Source organism: Anser brachyrhynchus (assembly GCF_964034855.1).
Source record: "Anser brachyrhynchus genome assembly, chromosome: 16".
In the NCBI taxonomy this organism is placed as follows: Eukaryota; Metazoa; Chordata; class Aves; order Anseriformes; family Anatidae; genus Anser; species Anser brachyrhynchus.
Genome location: NC_137734.1, coordinates 4067258 through 4091326, shown reverse-complemented (window position 1 = coordinate 4091326; position 24069 = coordinate 4067258). Strand labels below are relative to the sequence as shown.

Genomic DNA, 24069 nt, shown 5'->3' with positions numbered 1-24069 from the left:
TCTAGAAAGTAGGGATTTCTTTTTTTTTTTTGCAAGGCAAATGAAGACACTGATGATTAGCAAGAAACAAACCAATGATTCAATACATCACTGGCCACACATACCAAATCATTGATTTTCTGTCCTGCTGGGCAGCAGCTGTTCCATTTGCTCTGCAGAAATGTTGTTTTTTCCCTGGAAGGAGCTGGAAAGGTGGACGTTTCTCCAAAAACAGGAGGCAGCAGAAGGTTGCTTGCTGCACTGGGCATCTTGATGGGGTCCCGGGCATGTTGGTGGCATCCTTCCGAAGCTGTTGAGAACTCTGATAGGCTTTCCTCTATTAAACTCTGGAAATACTTTTCAATATATGTGAATGAAGTGATTGGCAAACGGAAAAAAAATGTCCTGGGAGAATTTATATGAAATTGCAGGACAAAAAATGCTGCCCTTAGACTTACAATCACTGGAAGAATTAGTAGTTAATCGCAGATATCCTCATATAACTTCTCTCCATATATCAGTGACATGTAATCAGTATCCTTACAGATCATCTAGTCTCAACAGTGTTGCTATTTTCATAATCCTCGTGATGTCTAGATTGAAATGGGACATCTACTCTGTGCATTTCTGAGTAAAATGCACAACCCTGAGTCAATGAGACTTCAATCTGCTGTGCAATGCGATAGTCCTGATATTTTGTCTTCTCTTGTTCCAAGGTACCTATGTGATGACAGTGACTGCGAATGATGCTGATGACAGTACTACAGCGAACGGGATGGTGAGATACCGAATTGTGACTCAGACCCCACAGAGCCCATCACAAAACATGTTTACCATTAACAGCGAGACGGGAGACATCGTCACCGTGGCTGCTGGCCTTGACAGAGAGGTGAGTTTGAAAACCGTCATACCAGTTATCCAATTGTTGAGGGTTACTGACCTGCAAAGCCCAAATCCTCTCTCTAATCCAAACCTTCCAAAAGTTTGCGTTGCAGTGTGGAGATCATGGTCTTTGCTCCTGCAGTGACTGTGGGGCACCGTGGCTTCGGTGTGATACTGTTGTCTTAATTCATAGTGGTCAGTGAAACCCTGGGAGAGTCTTCAGACTCGAGATGCTGGTATTTGCCTTGTATAAGTGTGCACAACTCAAAGACAGAAAATACTTCAGAAGGAAAAGGGGATGAATAAGTTGACATCTGTCCCCCTTCTGCGATGGGACAGAAAAAGAGGTGTATGACTATAGGCCTTTCTAGACCTCTCTGTACGTTGTCTTTGGAAGCAGTTACACAGCCTATGTTCCACAAATGTAGTGTTTCATGATGGCATTCTTGTATTGTTTCCAGACTAGATAAATGTTGTATGTTATCAACCCTGTGATTTTGGTTTTGTGTGCAGTCCTGTTTCTAATAGCCCTTCTTCCTGGTATTTTACAAGTTACACTTTTCCAAATACAGAAAAAATACCATTACAAAGGACCGAAATGTGGTCTGGTAGTGTAAGCTACGTAGTATGATTCATAGAGCTCTGCCTTCTCTGGTTGTGAGTATAACTTAAGGAGAAAGCATTTCTACCTCACATGTTAAACAAAACTCGAGGGAGGGTTGGAGTGGAAGGAGGAGACAGCAGTCTATGGGTGTGAAGTGAGAGGGGAAACTTAAATTCTGCTTTTTTTTTTTTCCCCATTGGACTGTGTGGTTCGTGGAATGTCACCTGTCCACTGCGGTTAGGAGATCTTACTGGATCAGATTTTAAGTGATAAGGAAAGGTCATTTGTTCGTTGAACGGATAGCCACCAATAGTATGGCTATGCAACATATACAAAAGTAAGGACTTACTTTTAGCCATAAGCTGAGATATTTGAGTTGAGGCAGTCCCCAGAGACAAGAAGTCTTGCAAAATCCATTTCTGAGAGCATCAAGTGTGCATTTCTAAGAGAAAGCACCAGAAATTGGTTTTGTTCTTCTGTTCTCTCCTTTCCTCCCCTGTGACCGATGGGGACACCAGCCCTGAAGGAATGAAATCTGTGTCCCCCAGCACATAAGAAATTTTTTCCCTTACAGTTCAGCCCCAGTGGCACCGTCAGCCCTGCTGCAACGCTCTGACAAGCAATAGCCGATGTGCGTTGCTGTGCACATCATTAATATCATGAAAATATGCATTCATCAACATTCATCACACAATCTTCACAAACTTCACTTACATCAACATAAAAAATTCAGTGGCTTGTGCCCATTTCTTCACATATTTGGGGCTGCTTTTCTGCTCCAGGGCTTCATGGAGGCTGCAGGAGAGATTGCTGGCTGCCCTCAGGAGACGGCGGCAGAGGACTTGGAGGAGGGATCTGAATTCTGGCAGGAAAATGCTGGCTTTAAGGAAATGACAGAACTTTTATTGCCCCCCTGACATCAGTGGGGGTCAGCACTGCAATGTAGGGCTTTACGAACAGAGAAAGGTCATAGGTTTATATTAATTTCAGAGACATGGATTGCTGTAGCGAGTTGGGCGAGAGGTTTTAATCTCAGCAAATCAGCTGAAAAAAAAGAGGCAGGCGATAAATAGGGGGAAAGGGTAAAGCAGAATGGTGATATTTTTTCAGATTTATCTCATTGCGCCTGAAGTATATTAAAAACTTCAGGGGAACCATATGCTTCGTGTTAGGCCCGCTGTTGCACTGGGTCTGGGAAGTGACGGTAAGTTGGCACTCTGTGTGTGGAAACGCAGTGCTGAGCATCCCACAGGATGGGCGAGGGACACTCGGAACAAGGCAGAACAAGCAGCCGTGGGCACAGACCTGGGGCTGCCCTGCAGCTATGGGACATGCTCCTTCCCAGTGCTCTCCGCTGCCTTTCAGGATTACACCTGGAATTGGCAAAAAGTTTCTGTTTTATTAACATAAAATTATATTAGGGCTAAATTGAAAAATGTGTTTAAGCACTACCATGGCTTTATCACAGATTGTTTTTTTGTTTTTGTTTGTTTTTCCTCAAATCTTGAGAAAGCTATTAGAGGAGTAAATTTGGTTTTGCTGCTGACATTTTCTCGTTGTTAGGAAAAGGAGCCTAAGAGCAGTATTTGGAATGCAGATTTGTGTAAATTAAAATGTTAACAAATCTGACCTATTCAGCTGAAGCTACTACAACCAATATAAATTCCCTGGATACCAGATATTTCTCCAAATGCTTATTGACACGTTTATTAGTGCCTATGACACTGTTATGTTAAGCTGTGTCGAAACAGAACCGGGTTGGCAGTCTAAGTTCGATCCTTCTACCTTGCTCCTGTGATGCAAAGGTGCCTTAAAGACGGTGTGAAAGGAACTGTCAAAGCTATTCTGTATCTGAGGGATAGGTCCGTAGTGCAGATCCAACGTTTGTCTTTCAGCGGGGAGAAAAGTCACTTCAAAGCTGGTGTTTTTAGCTCATCATCTCTTGCATGCTCTCTAAGCAAGACTTAGCAGTGATCTCAGCATCTCCACTTAAGGATTGGTTATTTACTGTTTTTTTCCATTATGTTCAATTCAAGAAATGTCCAAGAAGCTGGACTAAGCTTTCCAGCTTGCTTTTTATCACGAGAAGTGTTTCAGTTAACCTGCAAGAAACCTATTTAAAGACAAATTCATGTAGTTTACTGCTGTTTCTAAACCCTCATTTCCACAAACCAAGGAGGAAATTAAAAACTCAGCCTCTAAAATTGTGCTGGTCTCTCTAAATGTGTCTGACATGGAAGATAGCAAAATGAAAAGCCAAGGTATTAAAATATTGATGGCTTTAAAGTTATCTTACCTGGTTCCCATTAATCTGGATGTAAATATGGTTACAATGCTCTGTGTCCATTCACTCATTACGACTGTGCTTAATTGAATGGATCCCCAAGGAAGATAAAGATAATTGGACTGCACTTCATAAAAATTATTAAAGGAGGATAGTTTGGCAACAGTCTGATTTAAGCTCCTGGATGCCTAAGGGTGAAAAATGCCAAAGGTGGAACAAAGAAATGTCTACCCCTTGAACTAATAGGGAAAATCATAGGGATTTAGAATGTGACAGAGGTTCAAAGGTACATTCAAACAGCCAGGCTGAGATGAGAAGGTTAAAAGTAGATACTTGCTCTAATACAGGAAAATGTCAAGAAAAAGTAGTGAATTTGTAGCTGGTTTAGTAAAGCTAGGAGGGAAAGATCAAATAGTGGTTGGAACACAAATTTATGGATTAATAGGGAAGGCTACGAACATGGAAAATGGGCAGGTTGTAACAAAGTTCAGGGCAGGGCGGGGGGGAACCATGCTATTTAATTCAGTTTATGGCAGGCTGCTGCAGAAATGGGTTACCTGGAATTGCTAACCAAGTGATAGCTTAATTTAGCAGTTTATCTGAATTCAAGATGTCCTTGCTCTTTTCTACTGAGAAGAAAATAACAAGGGGTAAAAAAGGGTCAGCTGTCCCTAGCTGGGGCTTGGAAACAGGCAGAACACTGATATTTCTCTTTTCCATTCTGAAAAGGAGCATTTCTCCTGATAAGCATTGCAAAGGGACCAGATCTGCTATGCAAGTTCGCTTATTTTGTCCACCGCTGCTCTGCTGGGGTCGCGGGCAGGGATGAAGCCCAGAAGATGGGTCTGACAGCCACCAGTGAGCTCCTGGTGCAGTCACTCAACTAGATCAGCTCTTTTGATTTCTCCGGTGGCAGAATATCTGTCTCACAGTAAACCCACAGTGGGGCTATAGTATAGGCAATATCATCCTCTGAAGAGCTTCCACTAAATATTTGATGAACACAGACTTTGAGCAAGCAGGGGAAAAAGGAGAAAAAAGATCGGAGAGAAAAGGAGCTGGTTGATTCCACATTCTGCTGGCAGGCCAATAAACGTTGAGATATCTCAAATGTCATCCAGCCTTATATGAGATAATAAGTATTTTGGCTCCGTGGTGCTTGTAGTGTAATGTTGCTAACTTTCTGAGGTCTTCTTTTAAAGGAGACCCTTCCTAGCATGTTCATCTGGTGTTAAATGAATGAAGACAGTCGGGAGCTCTAAGTTGCTTCCTCTGAATTTCTGAATGTTTGTATTTCTTTTAAAGGTGATTGGTGCTCTGCTGCTGCAAATGTTTTTAAAAATGCATGCAATCTGATTCTATGATTACTGCACTTGGCTTTCCAAAAATGTGATGTTGCTAGTCTTCCTGAAGTGAGTGAAAGATAAAAGGGAGAGTTTGCCAGCAACTGAGTTAGTTCCTTATTCAATTTCTGAGCGAAGTGGCAGGATTTTTGTGGGGAAGAGGAAACTTCTTCTTATTGGTAGAGACAGTTGATTTCTTTTCCAGTGCTCTGGTTTTGGTGCAACTAGACATTTCTTGTAGAGCAGAATTTTTAAATGTTAGGTTAAAGACAACAAAAAAGTGGTGCTCTGCTCCTCCAAAACTGAGCTGTGATTGGTGTCTACCACCTGCAGTAACTATTTGGGGTGCCTATATCTCCAGGCCATTGCAGTATCTTTTCAAAATCTCCTTGTTAACTTGATTTCAAATGTTGACTAGGGTTAACTAAGGTGTGACACTGGTGGTAGGAATTAGTTTAGCCACTGGGACTGCTACAGTTTGTCCTTTGTGGAATATCCCATACAGTGTTTTTTATCTGGGTTTGCCAGCCAGTCTAGGTTTGGTTTTTGCCATACAATCTGGGTTTGATCTGGGTTTTGCCAGCCAGCCAATACCCTAACTGTAGCAGACAGGTAACACAGGCTGAGCCTTGCTTGCACCACCAGGAAATTTTCCTCTGACAGGACAGTGCAGCATCTTTTAACCCTTTTTCCGCCCCTGGAATACAACAAAAGGAATTTATTCTGTTCTAAATTATGGTCACCTGTGTTAATTATTCCACCTCACTGCATGTCAATGCGATGTTCTGCAAAGCTGCACCTCCTCCCCAGAGCATGGCTGGAGGAACATCTGGTGCAGCACAAGCCTGAAGGCTCTCTGCATCATGCAGGTGATACATCTGAGCAGATTATCAGTCGTGTATGTGTACGGACAAAATACAAAGAGTGAGGGAAAGTGACATCTAGATGGCCTGGCTGCATCGTCAGAATTTCTGTTTCTCATTTTCCATGCTCAAATTAGCCATCTCCAAGGAGCAGTGAGGACTAATGCAGAGCTGGTAAGAGGATATCACCTTCTGACAGGCACAATCTAGTGTGCACAGCATTTGCTATTTGTATCTATTGCAGGAGTTCTGTAAATTTAGTAGGATTCTGGTTTTCATGTTCTCTCTATTATTTTTCCCAGAGAAGAACTAAAACAAGGCTGTTGATTTTGCTGAAGACAAGTATTTTGCTTTTAAAGATGAAGTTCCTCTATCGCTGCATTAAAACATATGCAGAAAAATGCATCTGCAGCTGAACTCACAGGAGGAGAATGAGAGTGAGAGACTAGCAATTATTTTACCTGTAAGGCATATCTATTTCTGTGAATTTGGACCACAAATCTCCATATTTAGCTTCTAGACTTGAGGGCTCCCAAAGTATTTTCCTGTGACTGAGATGATGAAGGACTGTTACCTCTAAGGGTAGGTGGCTTCTCCGCTTATAGCAGTATTCAAATAATGGTTGGAGAATATATCTTGTAGACAGACATATATTACCAGAGTCTTAACAGGGGTAAGCAGGTAAAATATTATATTCAGTACAGCTGGTCAGAGACCTTTACGTGCCCCTTCTTGTCCCTTTTTGGCTGCTTTGCTACTGAGAGACATTTCTTCCCCACCTGCCACCCAGCAGGCTCTGCCCTCCCTGCCACACGCCGTCCTGGGGATTTGTGAAACACAAAGTCGTTCTGGGGAATGAAAGCCACTCCATATATGTCACTTATCACCAAATGCTGTTATTCCTGATACATTGTAATTTTTCAGGTCCGTGTAACAAAAATGTAAATACTAAGGCTTTATATATTAATATGTCTGAAATCGTTACTTAAAGATAAAACTGGTTAAATTATTCAGTTATAAAATTATCCCATTTCCACAGCAGCATATCCTGTCAAAGGAAGAGCTGATTAGCCATAAGCTGAATTTAGCCAGTAGATTTATGCTTGATTCTGGTTTATGTTTCTACATCGTACGTAGGACTGATTTGAGCTTGCTCCATCATTCCAGCATGCATTTCATTTTCTCATTACAGGCAAGAATGACCTTTTTCAGCAAATTATGGTGAGGAGCACTCCCACTCATCAGTGAAGAAGGTTCATTTTATTAACCCCATTTAGTGCCTTTGGAAATGCATCGTGCACCCAGTGGAGGGCCACTTGTAGTAATTTGAGCTACCAGAAGTTAGCAGATGGGGAGGGCTCGGGTCTGCTCCGCGCGCTGTTGGCCCAGCATTGCTTAGTGGATTCCTCGGTAGCTCTCGTTGCAGCACAGGAGAGATATGAGCAAAGCCTCATCAGAGGAACAGTGCCTTTTGTTTTAAATGAGAAGGGAATTATGTCAGTGGTTCTGAAACCTTGGTACTGTACCTGGAAAGAATATTTCTCCCCATTTGCATTTCCCAAAGAGCAGTGGCTGTTTGTCTCCGTGGTAGTTGGTTCCAGAATCACCTGTACCTTTCTGTCTTATGCATGATTGCTGCAACTCTCTGAATACAATGCTGTCGATCAGTTTTTAGAGCTCGTGTGTATGGAAAGTTATTTTTGATTGGTTTTCCTTGATAAAAAACTAATAGGTAGGTAGAATGGTAAGACTGATAGAGCAGGGGCTCTGAGCTGTGGGCCTGGAAGACAATAGCATGAGTATGTATTTCTCACACACACAAAAAAGAAAGTAGTTTTTGGAGATGATAGGAGAAACTTTTAAGGACCAAAACAGCTCTCTAGGAAAAATAAATAAATAAATAAATAAATAAATAAATAAATGAAACTTGTAAATAAGTTGGAATCTGTGGAAGCCCAATGAGCAGAGAGGAAAATAGCCACAGTATTTACCTCAAAAAAAATAAAAAAAAAAAGAAAGAAATTCACCAGCAAGATGACCAGGACACAGATGTAATGGGTTGGAGACTAACTGGTTGTACAAATGGTGATGATCTGTTGTCACAGTTCAAGAGTGGGTTTGTGTAAGCAAATGCGTAGCTTAGCCTAGCTCTTGTTTCATCTGCACACATGCACTCATTATCCTCTCTGTGCTTAAACACTAATGGCCCTGTTGTTGTTGGGGGCTTTAGGAAGTTAATAACACTGACAAAGGTAAACACTAATGAATTAAGACAGAGCAGAGAACACACATTTAATCATATTGCCTGGACAGGCAGAGCATGCTTTATGGCAGCCTGTATTGCCAGCCTTTGATAGATGTGTGTCTTTTAATCCTTGACAACTCTGCTTTTGGGGAAGGAGCGCTTTGCACGCCCTGCAAAAACATGGCCGAACAATGCCTGCTTGTTTAAGAGAGCTGCTTGGTCTCATAGTTTCCATGAAACCTTATCCCACTCTTCCTGTTTTTTTATCTATGCAACACGAACTCTTTGGGATTCAGAAAATCATGGTCAACATCTCACCAGGACAGCAGTGCTACAAACCCTCTCTGCTCTAATGATTTTGTTAACACTGATTTTGAACTCGTCTTCAGCAATTCTTTGCCTTGCTGTTGGCATTGCTGAGGTGCCTAACTCATGACTGGGGTGTGCCGTGGCTTCTTAGAGGAAGGAGACTGTCACAGTGGTTTGTGAGGGATGAGGAAGGACCCATGATTTTTTTGCCATGCAGGTCAGCTTCAGAGGTTGGCTTCATATATGCAGACTGGTAGCTGAGGAGGCTTCATTTTTCAAGATGAGGAGTTTTATGCCTTAGGCTGACAGTCCCCACGCTCCAGCGAAATGTGGCTGTCAGAAGAGCTGATGGGGATCCCACCTTGGCACCATAGCTCTTTTTTCTACAGTTAGTATCTAGCAAGGTGATACACCACACGAGGCCTGCATTTGTCTGGCCTCGCTCTTGGGTATTTCATTCCCCATCATGTTACGTTTTTAATAAAGAGGATCAAACAGAGCAACGGTGCTGCTTTTATCAATCTAGTTGTTCTGTGAAGTTTTTCATCTCAAGTCCCTGTGCACTGAATGTCCTGTCTGGCGATGCATGCAGGAGGATGCTCTAGCCACAAAACAGAGACAACTAGTGTATAAAAGTAAACGTACAACCAGTTTCATCTCTTGTGGAGCTGATTCCACCACGAATGAGTCCTACCCTTTGGCTAAAATGAATAGTTTCTTTCCACTCACACATTGTGTATGAAGCTATTTACTGCCTGCCAGAGCAGCTCCCCAGTATGTGGGTATTTTTTTTTCTTTTTTTTTTTTTTTCATTTGGCTTGTACTTTCTTTTATACACTTGGCTTTCTTTAAGTATTGCTGGCATTAAGATGCTGTAGGTTCTGGAGGAGATTGTAACCGTTTCACATTTTAAGCTGTAATGACTTCTTATTCATATTTGGGCAAGCTACTGAAGAGCTATTACCAAATTGAAAAGCTACTTGATTTGGGGTTGACCTACTCAGATAAAACAAACCTTTGAGTTTAATTGGATCCGATTATAGAGTCTGAGCAAGAATAGGACTGATACCCAACCTAATCAGTTCTTTTTTTTAAAAAATGTGGAAATCTTCAGAGCCTCTCCTATAAGAAAATTCCATATATACTAATAGTCTATAGACCCTTTTCTTTCTTCACACACATTTTAGTATGTTCAGAGAGTTCTGGTTCAGTCTGGTTGCACTTGTTTCAAGTTGCTCGTAAAATCCCACCTCTGACTACAGTGAGTTGGTTTATACATTATTCAATAGTAAAATCCCAGCTGAATGGGGAGAGAAAAAAATTTAAGTATCGGAGTGGAAAGCTCACCAGGTCCTTAGCATAATCTCTCTAGTTCAGACCTGCATTTCTTTTTCCATTTGAGCTTGTCTTACAGTAGAGAATAGTGTATCATGCCAATTTTAGATAGAAGACTACCCGCTCAGCTCAGGCAGATTTGAAGTTTTTTCTCTGATACATCACATACTTTCAACAGCCCCTTCCCCTCTCTAAAGGGATTATTGTCTAAATCTGCACCAGGTCAAGTGAAATAATTAAACACAAGCTGGCTCCGCTAATTAACTTATCCACAGACCATTGTCTGTTATTAGCATTTTAAAGAGAGACTTTGTTAACTTCTTCTTTGTAGACATAGTAGTATTTTTTTAATAATACAACCCATTCCTATGAGCATCTTTTGCTACATTTCTTGTTAAAATATTAGCATTGACACATTTCCTAGAGCATGAATGAGTTTACAGGATGTTTCAGTCTGCAGCAGCTACTTTTCTTAACAAAGCATAAGAAAAAGGCAGTGTAAATGCAAAGGTATGTAACTGTCAGAAGACAGATAAAGAGTCTTGTATTCTGAAAGTATTCTTAAAATGGAAAGTTATCAGTGTAAACAAAGGAGAGACTATTATGTGCTCTGTAAACTGGAATTAAAACGTTGGTGTATCTGCTGTCTTTATAGTGCATCTCATCAGAGCTTTGGAATAGTGTCAGGATCACAGAGCATGTAGTTGCTGGGGAGGTAATACTTCCAAAAAGAGAGAAATGTGTGAACAAGGACAAAAATGTGGGAGTTCGTTATTCTGCACCATGAATACTGTCTAATTCCTTGAGTTCTGTACTAATTAGTACCAAAAAGGTGGCAGAAGGTAGCTCTTTGAAGAGAACAACTGCTCTTGTTAGACACTTCCAAGCATCACTGGAGTGGCTATAAATAATCACACACGATTTCAGGTTTGGAATATTCTCCATGGACTACAGACTGAGAGAAGATCTCTTGGATAAGGCCAACCAGGTGTCATGTGCAGGCAGGAAGAGCTGTGTATTACCTTTCCCAGAACTGCACGTTAAAGCATCTAGGAGCTTGTAGTAGCAGAGCATTAAGGCACCTTGGTTTTTTTGTCATAATAACCTTGCTTTATTTTCCCTAAATTTTAGGGTAAATATTTTCCTTTTCATTGTTGTTCTTTTATTCCAATTCTACAAAGCAGTGGGGATTTTATGTGAGAAATCCTCGTTAAGTAAAGTATATGTCAGTACAATTATGTTTTATTCAAGCAGTTCATTTTTCGCACTTAAAATGCTTTCTGTTTTTGAATGACTTTCTAGAAAAATAAATTTAGTTTTCAGTTCAAATAAACAGGTCACTTACTGAGAGACCTTAAATCTGATGGCTAAAATTTAGAAGGGGAACTAATTGGATAAAATGTGGTGACTCATATTATCCAGGCATTCAATAAGTTGGCCTTTACAGTCTTAATTATATAGGTCTATGAAAAATAAATAGATTGCAGTTTCACATTCATACCAACGTGGAAGTTGTATCAGTTTAAAAGGAAGAATCTCATTTTAATGGTTCAAAGTTTGGGCAGCTGCTCAGATGGGTAGACTGGCCAGGCTGATTTCTGTTGCCTGAGGAGGAAGCAGAGTCTGCAAGTCACCTGTGAGTAACTCCTGCAGAATCAGTAAAACTTTTCTGGTGGATACTTGCTATCTAAAGGGAGGATTTTGTACCACCCAAGCAAACGTGTCAAATTAAAAATAAAATGCTTATTTAGAAAGAATTGTCTTCACCTTCTGAAGGTGGATTTTGAAGAGATAAGAAGAGCAGCAATACATCCTTTTTTATTTAACTCTCTGCAAACCCTGCAGTTTGTTTGCAGGAGCTTAGAGCTGTCCCAGCTGTAGAGATCTGCAGGGTCTGAAATACTCTACAATATATTGTATGTGTTTTGCTCACAGGGGAGCTTGTACTGAGGTGAAGTGGAGTAGTAGATGAGAGGCTACTCCACACATTATTCATTCTGGAAGTGGTTTGTTTTGGAGATGTGTATGTTTCTGCAATTATTTTAGCCATTAAACTTCAGCCCTGAAAATGCTTTCATCTTGGCTGATTCCATCTTTTTGTGGCCATGGCAATGCAGAGGAGTGTGATGGGAAATGCGTTATTAGATTTGTAAATTATGTGCATTTTTCCCCCCTTGATGTTTGATATCAGAAGACATGATGTTTGGCAGAAAAGGTAATGAACAGTATTTGCTTGTAAATCAGGAACTAGATGTGGTTTGAATTAATACATATTTAGGCATAAAGAGAAAATCTGAAAGGGTTACCAGGGCTCCCCGCTATCCCAAAATCTGCCCTACAGGTGACAAGAGAAGGCAGCTTCCCTCAGCATGTGCTGGAGAGGCACTGAATGACTGCATGACTCCAACATACCATCTATTTACAAAGCAATCACTGCCCTGGCTGTGGCTCACATAGACATATCTAAACTGCCTTTCCATGAGTTAGCCTTACGAGTGCTATAAAATAGCTTGAAGATCAGGAAAATCTGCAGAACATTGAATGGATCTTTGGTAGATGGCCCACCTGGAGCTGTTTTTGTCATGGCAAAGTTTCTGTGAGCACACAGACTGGAGAGCTGGAGAGTCTCTCAGCTATATCCATGTGATTGCAAATTGAAGCAGCAGTAGTCATTTATGTAAATGGTCCTGATTAGGCATGAAATGCCCCCATAAGAGTTCCACAGCCCCCAGACTAGAGCAAAATAATAAATCTTAAAAGTCGTAATTACCAATCAGAAAAAAATCTGGAAAAAAAAAAAAGATTTTTATTTCAATGGCTGCAAAAATGTCACGTTGATATCGGTCTTCTAAAATGATGTTTGACATTTTAAAAGATCAATTTTTTAAAAACATGTCTCAAATCATTAAAAAAGAGACTATTTTGCAACATAAAAATAAATTTCATGTAAAAGAGAGATTTTGAACGCCCTTCTTTGGAAGCAGTCACCGTTAGTGTCTTCTGATGAAAAGCCACTTTGTCATAATATTCTCCACCAGATTTCATCCTCAGGCCCCTTCAGCTCTCTATATGGTCTCTGCCACCACTGTCATCCCACCATATCAAAAAGGGAATTTAGGGATGTTCTTCTGAGAGCTAATTCCACTGTTCACAATAAGAACCTCTTAATGTAACTCGGAGTGACCATCGCCTGCAGTATTAGCATCTTCAAAGGCTGACAGATTTGAAAAACGGATTTTGCATTATTGTGCTGACCCCAGATGCTGTGCCAGGGCATGTTTAGAGAGGAGCACAGGCACGGTGCTTTTCGTACAATGTCCATAGGAAATAAGGTAGCTAAACGGCATAGTTAATAACTAGATGTGCAAGGGAGCATTCAGAGAAAATGCATCAAAACATCTTGCAAAAACTCATTTGAAGTTCCATAAATTATTGTTTGTGTTTTCGCAGGCAGTTATTTTCAAGTCTAACCAGCTGTATCTCTCTGGAGTGGCCCTAAATACATGCACCATTACATAAACACACAGTTTGTTGAGGGATTTTTTTCCGATGAGGTCCAGGCCCTGTTTACTTCGCAGCATTGCACAGACTGTGAGAAGGAGGTGTCTGAATTTCAATGGGACACTTTGACACAGAAAATCCTAGTCTTGGTATGTTTTGTGTTTCTAAATGGTATGGTAACAGATACCTTAGAAGAAGACACAATAAATAACATGATACATTTTTGCTAGAGAAATTTGAATGTAAGTAGAAAGTCCAGGCAGGTGATTACATTTCATTTAACATCTTTCACCCCCTTTCAGCACAGCGAGACGATGCCTGGAGCATGCTGATTTACAGTATGGGGGTTTTGCTGACAGGCTTCCCAGCAGCATATTGGTTCACCGTGTATTCAGAAAGCCAGATTATTGCTATTCAAGGAGAGTGCTCTGTCATGATCCACAGTGATAATACCACCCGCCTACCGCTGGTGCATCATCATCTCACAGGATGCAATTACCTGATAACCACTAACACTTTCCATAGCCATGCATTGGTTACACGCCACTGCAAGTCCAGTCCACAAAGTTCAATCCAGTGCTCAAAAGTTCCTAAGTACCACTGAAGTGTTCTCCAGTGGGTCCCTGGGTTTTATAAATGAGAAAATAAATGAAGTGACTGAAGGCGCAGAGAGGCTTGTCTGCAACTTCTCTGTTCCAAACAAGAATAAAACATGAAAGAATAATCTGAAAGACACGGTGTTTTTTATTGAAGAAATAATCAGAGAGTCACTTATCAGAATCAGGAAACCTGCAACCTGCTTTATCCTTTGTTGCATTATAAATAAGAATTATATTTGTTCTCGGGAAACAAGCCTGAAGTGCACTGCAACACGTTATTGTGAGTGACGCACAGGGAGCAACTGAATAAATTCTGCCTGTCTGTTCCATTAGGTGATTTTGTTTCTTATGTTTCTCCTCTTTCCTTACCAGGAATGAGTTGCTTTATCATTTCAGAAGTGCACTCTGACCATTTATTGAGTCAGTTGTTATAGGGTCTGAATTCAAAGCCAGCCGAAGGAAGGATCCTGACTGCAGCGCAGGGAGACAGGGTACAGTGCTGTGGCTGGGGTCTCCACTTGTGCCCCCAGTACAGGGCTCCCCGCTCATCTGCAGGCAGAGCGCTGCAGCCAGGAGATCCCACAGTGATGTGAAGGAAGGGAGAAGGGAGGAACGATCCATTCTGCACCCTTCTGCTGCTCCACAAGTAAGGAGATGCAGGGGAGGACAAGGACGGGGAATAGGAAGAGGAGGAGACATTTGCAGGAATTAAGGAATTTGGCACAAAGGGCTTACTAGCAAAGCCTAATAAGGCTTCAGATCATCTCACCAAAGCTATCCTAGTGCTTAGTGGCAGTGATGATGGGGCATAAACAGCCTTGAAAACAATCAAATCTGGTTAATAAATAAATGGTGCTGGTAGTGTAGGGTGTCTTATGTTGAAGGAGGAAAGCTTAGATCTCATGAAAGGTGTGAATACTCACAACTGCAGGCTTGGAAAGAAATCGAATAAGGATGAAGCGTATCTGGGATGCTTCAGCTGAAGCTCCCTGTCTTTCGTGCATAGTGACATGAGTTTCTGCAGTCACTGTTTTTGCCCTTTTTCCACTCCTCATGTGAACTTTGGCAAAGGTTATGAGCTCTGGATTCAGAGGGTTATAGAAAATGCCATTTTAGATGGGAAAACCCATGTAATTCAGCATCCTCTTATGATATAGGCATCTGTCAGCGCTTCAGGCATGAGCCCTTTGAGCTGTGTGCTTGGTAGTTAGTCTCTCACTAGCTGATTAGATGTAAAATTACACTTTATCATCCTAACTTGGAATGTAAAACCACTTCCGTGCTCTGTCTTGACTTCCTACGTTTCTTGGCAGGAGCTGTTGCAGACACCAGCGTTCAGTCCTTTCAAAGTAAATGTCACTTGATGGTGCAGTCATTGTCAGCACGAGCGTCCCGCTTGCTCCTTGCTTCCCCCGGCTCTGGAGAGCGGCTCTGCACCTCATGAGCTGGCTGATGAGCAGCTCATCGGGGAGCAGTTTTGAGGGAGATCTTTGACTTTCTTTGGCTTCCCAGAGGAATTCATAATTATTTCCTCTTTTATCATAGAGAGCAGCTGTAGGCTTCAGCACCATTAGAATTGCCCTGGTAATTTCACAGTGTGAAATTTACAGCAAACAAGGGACATTAACGTTAAATAAATTTATGCAACAGCAACCCTCACCCAAGTCATTAAAAGTGTGTGCAATTTTTAATGGATGTTTCAGCATGGCATTTGATAAGTTTGTTCATTTCTTTTCCCAGTCCGTTAAGTATACATATATACACCCACACATACGTTTTTCTGCCAGAGGTATCGGGAAAAGGTGGCTAGGGCTTCAGATTGTCACCTCCTTGCAAACACTTTAAACATGGCTATAATCCCGACTGCAGTGGAGTGAAGAGAGACCAAAGGGCAGATTTGTGTGTGTGCAAGTGCAGGTCTGTGTGCAACTAAAATAATCCAATTGAACTATGTAGTGATTCTGAATTATGTCTATTTGAAAAGACAGGATATCATAAAGACTGCTAATATGGTGGAAAATTATATTAAGCTGAGACAAGACAAAGTTGATTATGTGCTAGACTAGTGCAGATGTGCCTGGCGCTAGTCGTTTATGCATATTGATTGATCTTAAATATAGCAGAGCAGAGGATGGGAGTGGTGTTTGTATGGTTATTGATTTTGTTTCAACTCCTTGGGCTGTCATCATAAGCTTTCAGATCCAACTATCCTGACTGATGCAACTCTTGATTAGAAAGCTTGATAAGAAAGCAGACATCAGACTGATGTCCTACCCAAAGAGAATATACCGGTCACATCCTTTTAGAAGCAGACTGTTGTCCTTATTTCATGGAGATATTCAGAAGCACGCCAGATCTTTCTATTTCAGTAGAGCATGAATGTAAAATTCATCAGAAGACTGCAGCTGGGCTTCAGCAGGTTTTGGGTTGACCCTAGACTTGGTGTGTGTTACTGACCTGTGTTGTGCATTAAACAGTTTGAGAGTGCTCACGTGAATCAGTTTACTGCAAGATTCTCTTTTCTTCAGGTTGGCAAAAGGAGGTCATTTGATTTCTTAATTGATTACTTCTTGCTTTTGCAAATTTGCACAAGCAGAACTGTTGTTTCTCCACCTCTCCTACACTCCGAGCAGTTAAGCTGTAAACAGGAGATTTTTCAATACCATTCCTCAGTTATATTCGTATTCCTCGTGAGTCCTTATTAAAAACAGTATTCGTTAGTGCTGCTGTGCTTCGGGCCACTGACCTTTGCCACCAGGAAGCCTGCCTTGCAGGGGCTCTGTAAATCTGCTGGCATCATTTGCATGGAGCTTGAAACATGATGTGAATCAAATAGGATACTAGTTTTCTGATAAACAAGGTATTTAGGAGTAGAGAGAGTTAGACCTTAAGCAGTCAATATAATTTGTGGCTGTTTGCCCTAGCAGTGCCCTAATCCAGGGTGTCTGTCCATGTGCATGGCCATCTCCATCCACCTTGATGTGTGAGCTCCGTGCAGGGGAAGTCTGCTGACACAGATGAGTTTTGATGTCGATGGTTCAGCTCGATGTTGAATTGAGTGCATACTCTTATTTTGAGTTATGTTTGAGCTAAGGTGAAAGAACGCTCTCTGTGATTATAGACATCAAAGACAATATATTGAAATTCAGTTATTATAATGTACACATCATTTATCAAGTCCCTGCCTAATAATGCCAGCAATTGCTGCACAGAAAATATAGCTTGATGGATTGTCTGCTTCTCACCATCTTACTGAAGGCCAAGAAAGGCAAACACAGAATTCTTTCAGAAATGTCAGGCTCAGGCTCTTTCAGGCTGGAGAGAGGGGCTAAATCTGAAAACCACAGGGCAGTCAGAAAAAATTCATAGACCGGGGGAGAATTTCAGGGAGCTTTGCTTCCTCCTCTCATCAAGAGCAGGAGCAACCCACTGACTACATGCAGAGCATGTATGACCTTTTGCAGAATTTGGCCTGTTTTAGTGCCTGCTCTTGAAATGCTGCTGATCTAAAAAAAACCTCTTTTTCACATCTAAAGCAGCAGTGATCTGGACTTAGATCCATAACAGCCAATTTTCGCCTGGGATCTAAAAAGTGGGTTTGAAACATGAATTTCAAATAAAAAACAACAAAATATAAATAGCAGAATATATTTTTATTTCTTGCGGAATTCTATTCAATTCCTGTTTCCTGTTTTGACAGGGTAAGTTATACTTGGGCAGGAAAAAAAGAAAGCCCACAAACATAATTGCAACCATGTCTAATTAGGCAGAGCTATGTAAATTTAGCGTTTCTACATGATTATAAATGTCAGGAGAGCCTTAGATAAGACATGAGAGTTTTGAGTATCTCTTGTGTACCTAGTCTAAAATGTCCTTATTGCTAATCCTATTCATCTGGAGTTGCTTCCTAATTAGAATATTTATGGGCTAATAAGGAGGTGAACAAGACACTCCAGTTCTGTTCCAAAGGTGAGAGTAGGGATTCATTAGACTCAGCGTCTCTGTTTTGATTGCTGTACAATGTAATTAACATTGTGCTAGACAATCATTTTAGATTTACCTTAACAACAAATATTTAAGAAGATTCCTGTTGTTGTTCTCTCTTTGAGTCTAAGACTGCTGAAATCAAGAGCAGTTATGTCATCAGCTTTGAGGGATTTTGAGGTTCCAGGAAGGTTTTTTCCTATTTTATTTTGCAAACTGTTCTGACCTCTGTCAGTTGCCGATGCTTCTGAGTCTTGTCCTTACTAGCTAAAAGTGAATCTGTTTCGCATATTTCTTGAAAGCACATTATATCACTGAGATATATTTAATAGCAAATGCTTATTTCCATTTTTTCCAGAATTTTCAGTTGCATGGCTATACGCAATGACTCGGTATAAAATAATAATAATAATACTTCTAAAGTCAGGGATGGTTTAGCTGTTTTTAAGTTACAGTGCCATGAGAGCACAGTTACTGGCCGACGTGCAGTGCCTGGCTGTCTTTCTGTACAGACCCCTCGACGGGGCTCTCCCACCAGGAGCTGCTGAGCCCTGGCGCAGCAGCAGCAGCAGAAAGGCTTCCCACATCCACATCAAGATCGTACCAGAGCTGAGCCATGAATTTTACCCCACTGGGTTGTAGTCCTTTGTGATCCACACTGGAGGGTGCAGATGCTTCCCTAGTGGAATCTGATTGTCTCCACGTTTCGTCCCTGAGGCTAGGTCCAGGCACTCCCACCATCCCAGCCTGAGAGCTGGGCTGCAGAAGACATCTTCCAGCCCAAAAGGCAGTTTCAGCTCTCCCTCTCTCCATCTCCTTTTACTTTGAGCCTTACTTGGGTCTGAAAACAATGTCACCATAATAAATACAAGCTAAATTGCTCTGAAATAGATTCTTGCCAATGCTGTGGCCAGTCTGAAAATCAGTTCTTTTTCAAGAATAACCTGCTCACAGCAAAACCTGGGGGTTTTGATCTTCTCTATTTCCTTTCCTTCACGTAACAAGAAATGGACTCTGTTGTCTGAGAAAACAATGTTCTGTTACTTTAAAGGAGTTGTCAGAAAAGTTGTTAAGACAGCAAGTCACGTTACTTCAAGTCTTCTCTGTATAAATTATTTAGGTACGAGAATCTCATAGATAATGATAAATATAGCATCATTCTACTGCTGATGGAAATCATTACCAGCCATTATCAACTTTAATTAATATATTCACATTATTCAAATCCAGGTAGAAAACGTTCTTTGGCATTGAGGCTGGAGTGACATGGTTCGTGGCTTTTGTGCAGCCTGAAAAACAGCTGGCACTGGGGAGGCAACTGGGGAAGCGCTGCTGAGATGCAGGGTCCAGCATATCGTATGTCCTATAACCCTCACCCGTTTTCCATGCCTGTGCCCAAGGGCAGGGAGGTCTCTTGTTTCCAAAGGATGTTTCTCTCCTTCGCGCGCTGCTTCCGCACCTGAAGAGCCTTGCCATTGTCTGTGACATCTCAGTTGTCTCCGTAGCAACCAGGGTAATGCTGGGGAACAGACAATTGGAGATGCCAGGAATGAGCATTGGTAGCAAATGTTCTTTGCTATGAAAAATGATTGAAAACAAACAGAAAATACGGGCTAAATAAACCTCTGCTAGTTCTAAATGGAATGTTTCTTGAAAATTTCCATTAGACCTCAGCAGCTCTTTAAATAAATAACCAGTATGTCCCCTTCCATCTGAGGATTTCCATCTGTTGGTTTTGTTTGTTTGCTTCTTTCCCTTTTATAAAAACATCGAGGCCCAATTCTGCTGCATGCTGTATACACGGCCCCAGAGAGCAGCAACCTGGCCTCCAAGCATCTGGGAACCGCAGGCTCAGTTTTATGTACCCAGTAAAGCAAATGAGAAGATTACCTGAGGAGATGCCCCTGCATCCCCGCTCATCCCTTTCATGCCCACTCTAGCCTGCTGACAGCATACCAGGGCCTCGGCTTGGGCTCACGTCGTGTATCCTCTGCAGGCAACACGATAATTCCTGGATAATTCCACCCCCCTCGGATGCACGCCTTCAGCACTTAGACGGGTGGAGTGTGCCCAGCCCAGGACGGGTTTCAAATCGAGTGGTGAAAATAGCTTCTCTGTGATAGGCGTTGTGTTCTCCACATCTACCCTTCCCAGTGCCAGGACTGATTTTGTTTGGGGCAAGATCTATCATCTAAATCAATGACTCCATGAGCTAATGGTTTAGTTAGAGACCCTAGGGACTCAAAGTAAGGACCTGTTACAGCTGGTTTGAGTTAGCGCTTTGTTTCTGCTGTCAGATAATAATGTTTCTAAACCTGGACTGTTCTGACATTTGCTATGAGAAAAGAGAAATAAAAAATCTATACTACTCCCATTAACTGAGCATAAGGTAAACACAGCAGTTGGTGGGATGAGATAAAACCTTTTCACCTCTGGGACACAAATGTGAGTGCAACTTCTGATAAAATTAAATATATTTCATGATCCTACCTTATTCCCGATAGGAAGTTAATCCATCTCACAAAAACCTTGGCACATAGTTACACAGCCTCCAGCTTTTTCTTAGGAGAAACCAAGGACCAGAGCCCTCCATCCCTGCACAGCCTGCGAGAAGAGGATGGTCCCACAAGATGCCCAGATTGTAGAGCATGGGGACACAGACACTCCATAGGTAGACCTACAGCTGAGGTGGTTTTATTTGAATTCCCCATCATGACCAGGAATTCTTCATACCACAACATACCATTTCCTTTCTAATTGTCAGGAAGTATCAGAATTAGAATAAGGACTAACATTTGCAGCTAAGGTAGCCTGGACAAATAACAGCTAATGCGCGGCAGCCTGAAGTGGAATGAGTTACCCAGACTTTCTGTAGGTGAAGGGGTGCATGGAAGCAGGTCCTGAGAAGTGACAAAAGCACTGTATATCCATACCACAGCTTGTCTCAAAATAAAATTTTTATATATCCTTAGTCTGCAGTTAACTTTTATTGGGCTAGTTCTGTCAGTTAGGAATATAAAGCCATGAATTGCTGCCAAAACTTTACAGTAGATCTAGTTACAATGGCAAAAAGTCTCTCCTCATAAGTAATTCTGCTCGGGAAACTGGTGCATCTCAGCAAAAGGACTTTTCTTGCACATAGAAACAGGTCTCAGCTGAGAGCGAGGAGAAAGGAAGTAACATTGCCAGGATGGATTTGATCAATATAGCTTTACTTCTGTGCATAAAGGCGGCTTGAAACTGTATTCAGTATCCCAAACTGGGCTCCCCAAACTGATGAATGCCACTGAAAAAATAGCCTTAATTCCTCTGTCTGTTCCTCGTTTGAGAAATAGGGATAATTCCTAGTTCACGGAAGTTTAATGATTATGAATTTGTCAATATTTATGCCTACAAAGAAAATAAAATATGCCAGCATTATTTATAGCATATCAGAAAGCTCGTCAGAACAGCATCATATATGATCAGGTCATGGGTTAATTATCTTGGCAGAATTATGCATTGCGATTTTTCATTCCAGTCTGTTAGTTTTGAATGTCTTATAATGTATGCTACTAAATTCAGGGTCATTTTGCTTCTTGTACGAAATTCAGCTTTTCCATACAAATATATTTTTTAGGAGAAAATGTAGCCAGAAATGGAGAAAACTGAAATGCTGAAACTCCCTCTTGCAGCTATTAGCCAAGAAACTGCTACATTTCTCCAATTATATAACCGCAAGAATTATATTTTATCACATAAAGATGGTTGGCATGTTCCTCTTTCATACCTTCTGGCAAGGTGAAGTTAATTCCACACTGCAAGAATCTGGGAGGTTGTCAAGTGGTTCTCTGTGATGCTGACTCCTTTATAAGATTTCCCCTGATAAGATGGAACCAGCTCCTGGTCACTTAAAGGCCTTTGACACTTGCAAAGATCCCGTGCATCCCTTAGATGACAAAAAGCATTGAAATTAAATGCTGCTTGATTAAGGCTCTGATCTGAGAAAATTAAATTCTGCCTTCAATTATTGGAATGGCTTGTGGCTACCATGCAATCCTCATGTTACATATAGTCACAAGAAAGAGCCCAAGTTACCCTGCCAAAGGTCTCTTTTACAGTTGGGACCTTTGAGGGTCTACTCGCTCCTATATCAAATTAATAAAAACGGCCTTTACATTTCACACTTCGTACATCAAAACACTTCTTTTGGAGTACTTTATGGAAAAAAAGCTCTTCTGACCTGAGCTTCTCCTCCCACGGTTGACATTGAGCAGTTTGTTTCCAGGATGATAATGATCGCTCTTTTTGTAGTCTCACCTGGACATACGGTGACTTGGCTCTAGGAGATCTGATTAAGGCTGACAGGTCCAATATGGAAAGGAAAACGTCCTGCTCAACTCAGAGAACGCTCGCAGTGGCGCTGTGCCAGCCTGGCTTTTCGGTCATTTAGTTTATCAGCAGTTTCCCAGTTTATCATGAAGCTGTTCATTCCAGTTCCTCACTTCCCCAGGCTGAAACCTTCTCTCATCTGAAACCTCCTGAGCAGGCAGTGCCTTGAGGTGTACAGGTTGTCACTCTCCAGAGCAGCAAGCACCCACCCTGTAGAGTGCTGAAGTCCCACTGAAGCTGGGCTCCTACAGAGCCGGCATCGTGTCCGTCATAGACATCCATAGGTGTCTGCAAAGCCTCCGAGTCAAGAGGGGCTGGGTTTCAGACCTCGCTGCAGTATTTCTCTGCTGAGTCTTTGGGCCCAATTGAACCCAAAACACAAAAGTTGCAGATATCATCATCAAAATCTAAGTTTGCTCAAATGTCCTGCAGACACTTTCTATTGCAAACCTATGGTCAATGTATCGATCAATATCTTCCCGGGATCTATCTGCTGCTCATTCCCCAAATGTTGTATCCCAGAGAGCAGGGAGTGCTGCGAACATCAGCAAGCTCCATGGGAAGCACTGCACTATTAACTGCTATCTGCAAATATTTTTTAGTGGCCTTCCTTTTGTAAGAGTACACATATTCATTCATGACTTGACTCAAATTCGCTAATGCAATTTTTAATAAAAAAAAAAAACTTTATTTTATATTTATCTAGTACATCTACATATAAACATTAGGATCATTAGCTTCTAAAAAACTGCTGAAATGCGTTACTTCAAAAAGTGTAGCATTTTATCCTTCATTAATCCTAGATCTTGTTCAGTGAGTGATTTGTAACACCTAAGTGATCGTAGCTATGTTGCATTTTGTAAGTTATCCCTAACTTTATTACTGTATTTTGCTTTCTTCTTGCTTATTTTTTTCTATCAGATTCAGTCGGAATTGTATCCCTTCTTCTACACCGAGACAGAGTACAACCATCAAGTGTTGAGTCAACTGCACATTTTCATTTCTTGCACGTTACATCTTTGATGTGATTAATATATACAAAGTGAACAAGATCAAATCTTGTTCATGTTCAAACATCGTCATTTCATGGCATGGGTCACAACTTCCAGCCAGCTGAAAATTCTTCCGCTTGCAGGATAAGCTTCTGGCTACTTTTCCCACAGCATTGAGGATCTTCTCCTTTGCACCTGTTTTCACATAAAATTTGTCTTTTCCACACCCAGCAGGGCTTGCAGGTTAGCTCAAGGATCATCCATGCTGCAGTCGGAGCAGGGACTGGATCAGTGCCATACAAAGCAACCCAATAGTTGCTGCTTTAACTAAAAGGTTGACATATTTTCATGGGTTTGGGGATCAAAGTTTGTGGAGGCAGGTAGGACTTTTTGGGTTAAGTGCTGTGGCACTCAGTCCCCAGCACCGGTCCCGTAGACAGAACATAGTGATCTGTATTCCTCCAAGCTGTAATTTTTGTGATGGCCTTTAAACAGGGGTCTTCCAGTTGTGTCTCCACTAACTTAACTAGCTCAGTTGATCAAATCTGGAGTATTTGTCTACAGTACCTGGAAGAGCATAGCCCTCTTAAAAGCCAGGGAAGCGAGGCCATTTGCAGCCAGAGCTCTTTTTGACAGAAGCCCCCATTAGTATTTCCAGCTTCACAACCCAACCGAGTTTCTTTTTCAGTAATTCTGTCAATCAAATTCTCTCTCAGCAAATCGACACAACATGACCCTACCCATACTGTGTAAAGCAGCTCTTAAGGGAAATACAATA

At 41.5% G+C, this 24069-nt stretch overlaps 1 protein-coding gene across 8 annotated transcripts in view; it reads left to right on the top strand.

Annotated features, from left to right (window-relative positions):
- CDH4 (cadherin 4) overlaps window positions 1–24069 on the top strand; it is a 673189-nt gene that overhangs the window by 595367 nt on the left and 53753 nt on the right. For all 8 annotated transcript variants that reach the window (XM_080557562.1, XM_080557563.1, XM_080557565.1 and 5 more), the window contains one exon: window positions 696–868. In XM_080557562.1, coding sequence (XP_080413688.1) covers window positions 696–868 — 173 coding nt within the window. The remainder of the gene's footprint in view (window positions 1–695; window positions 869–24069) is intronic.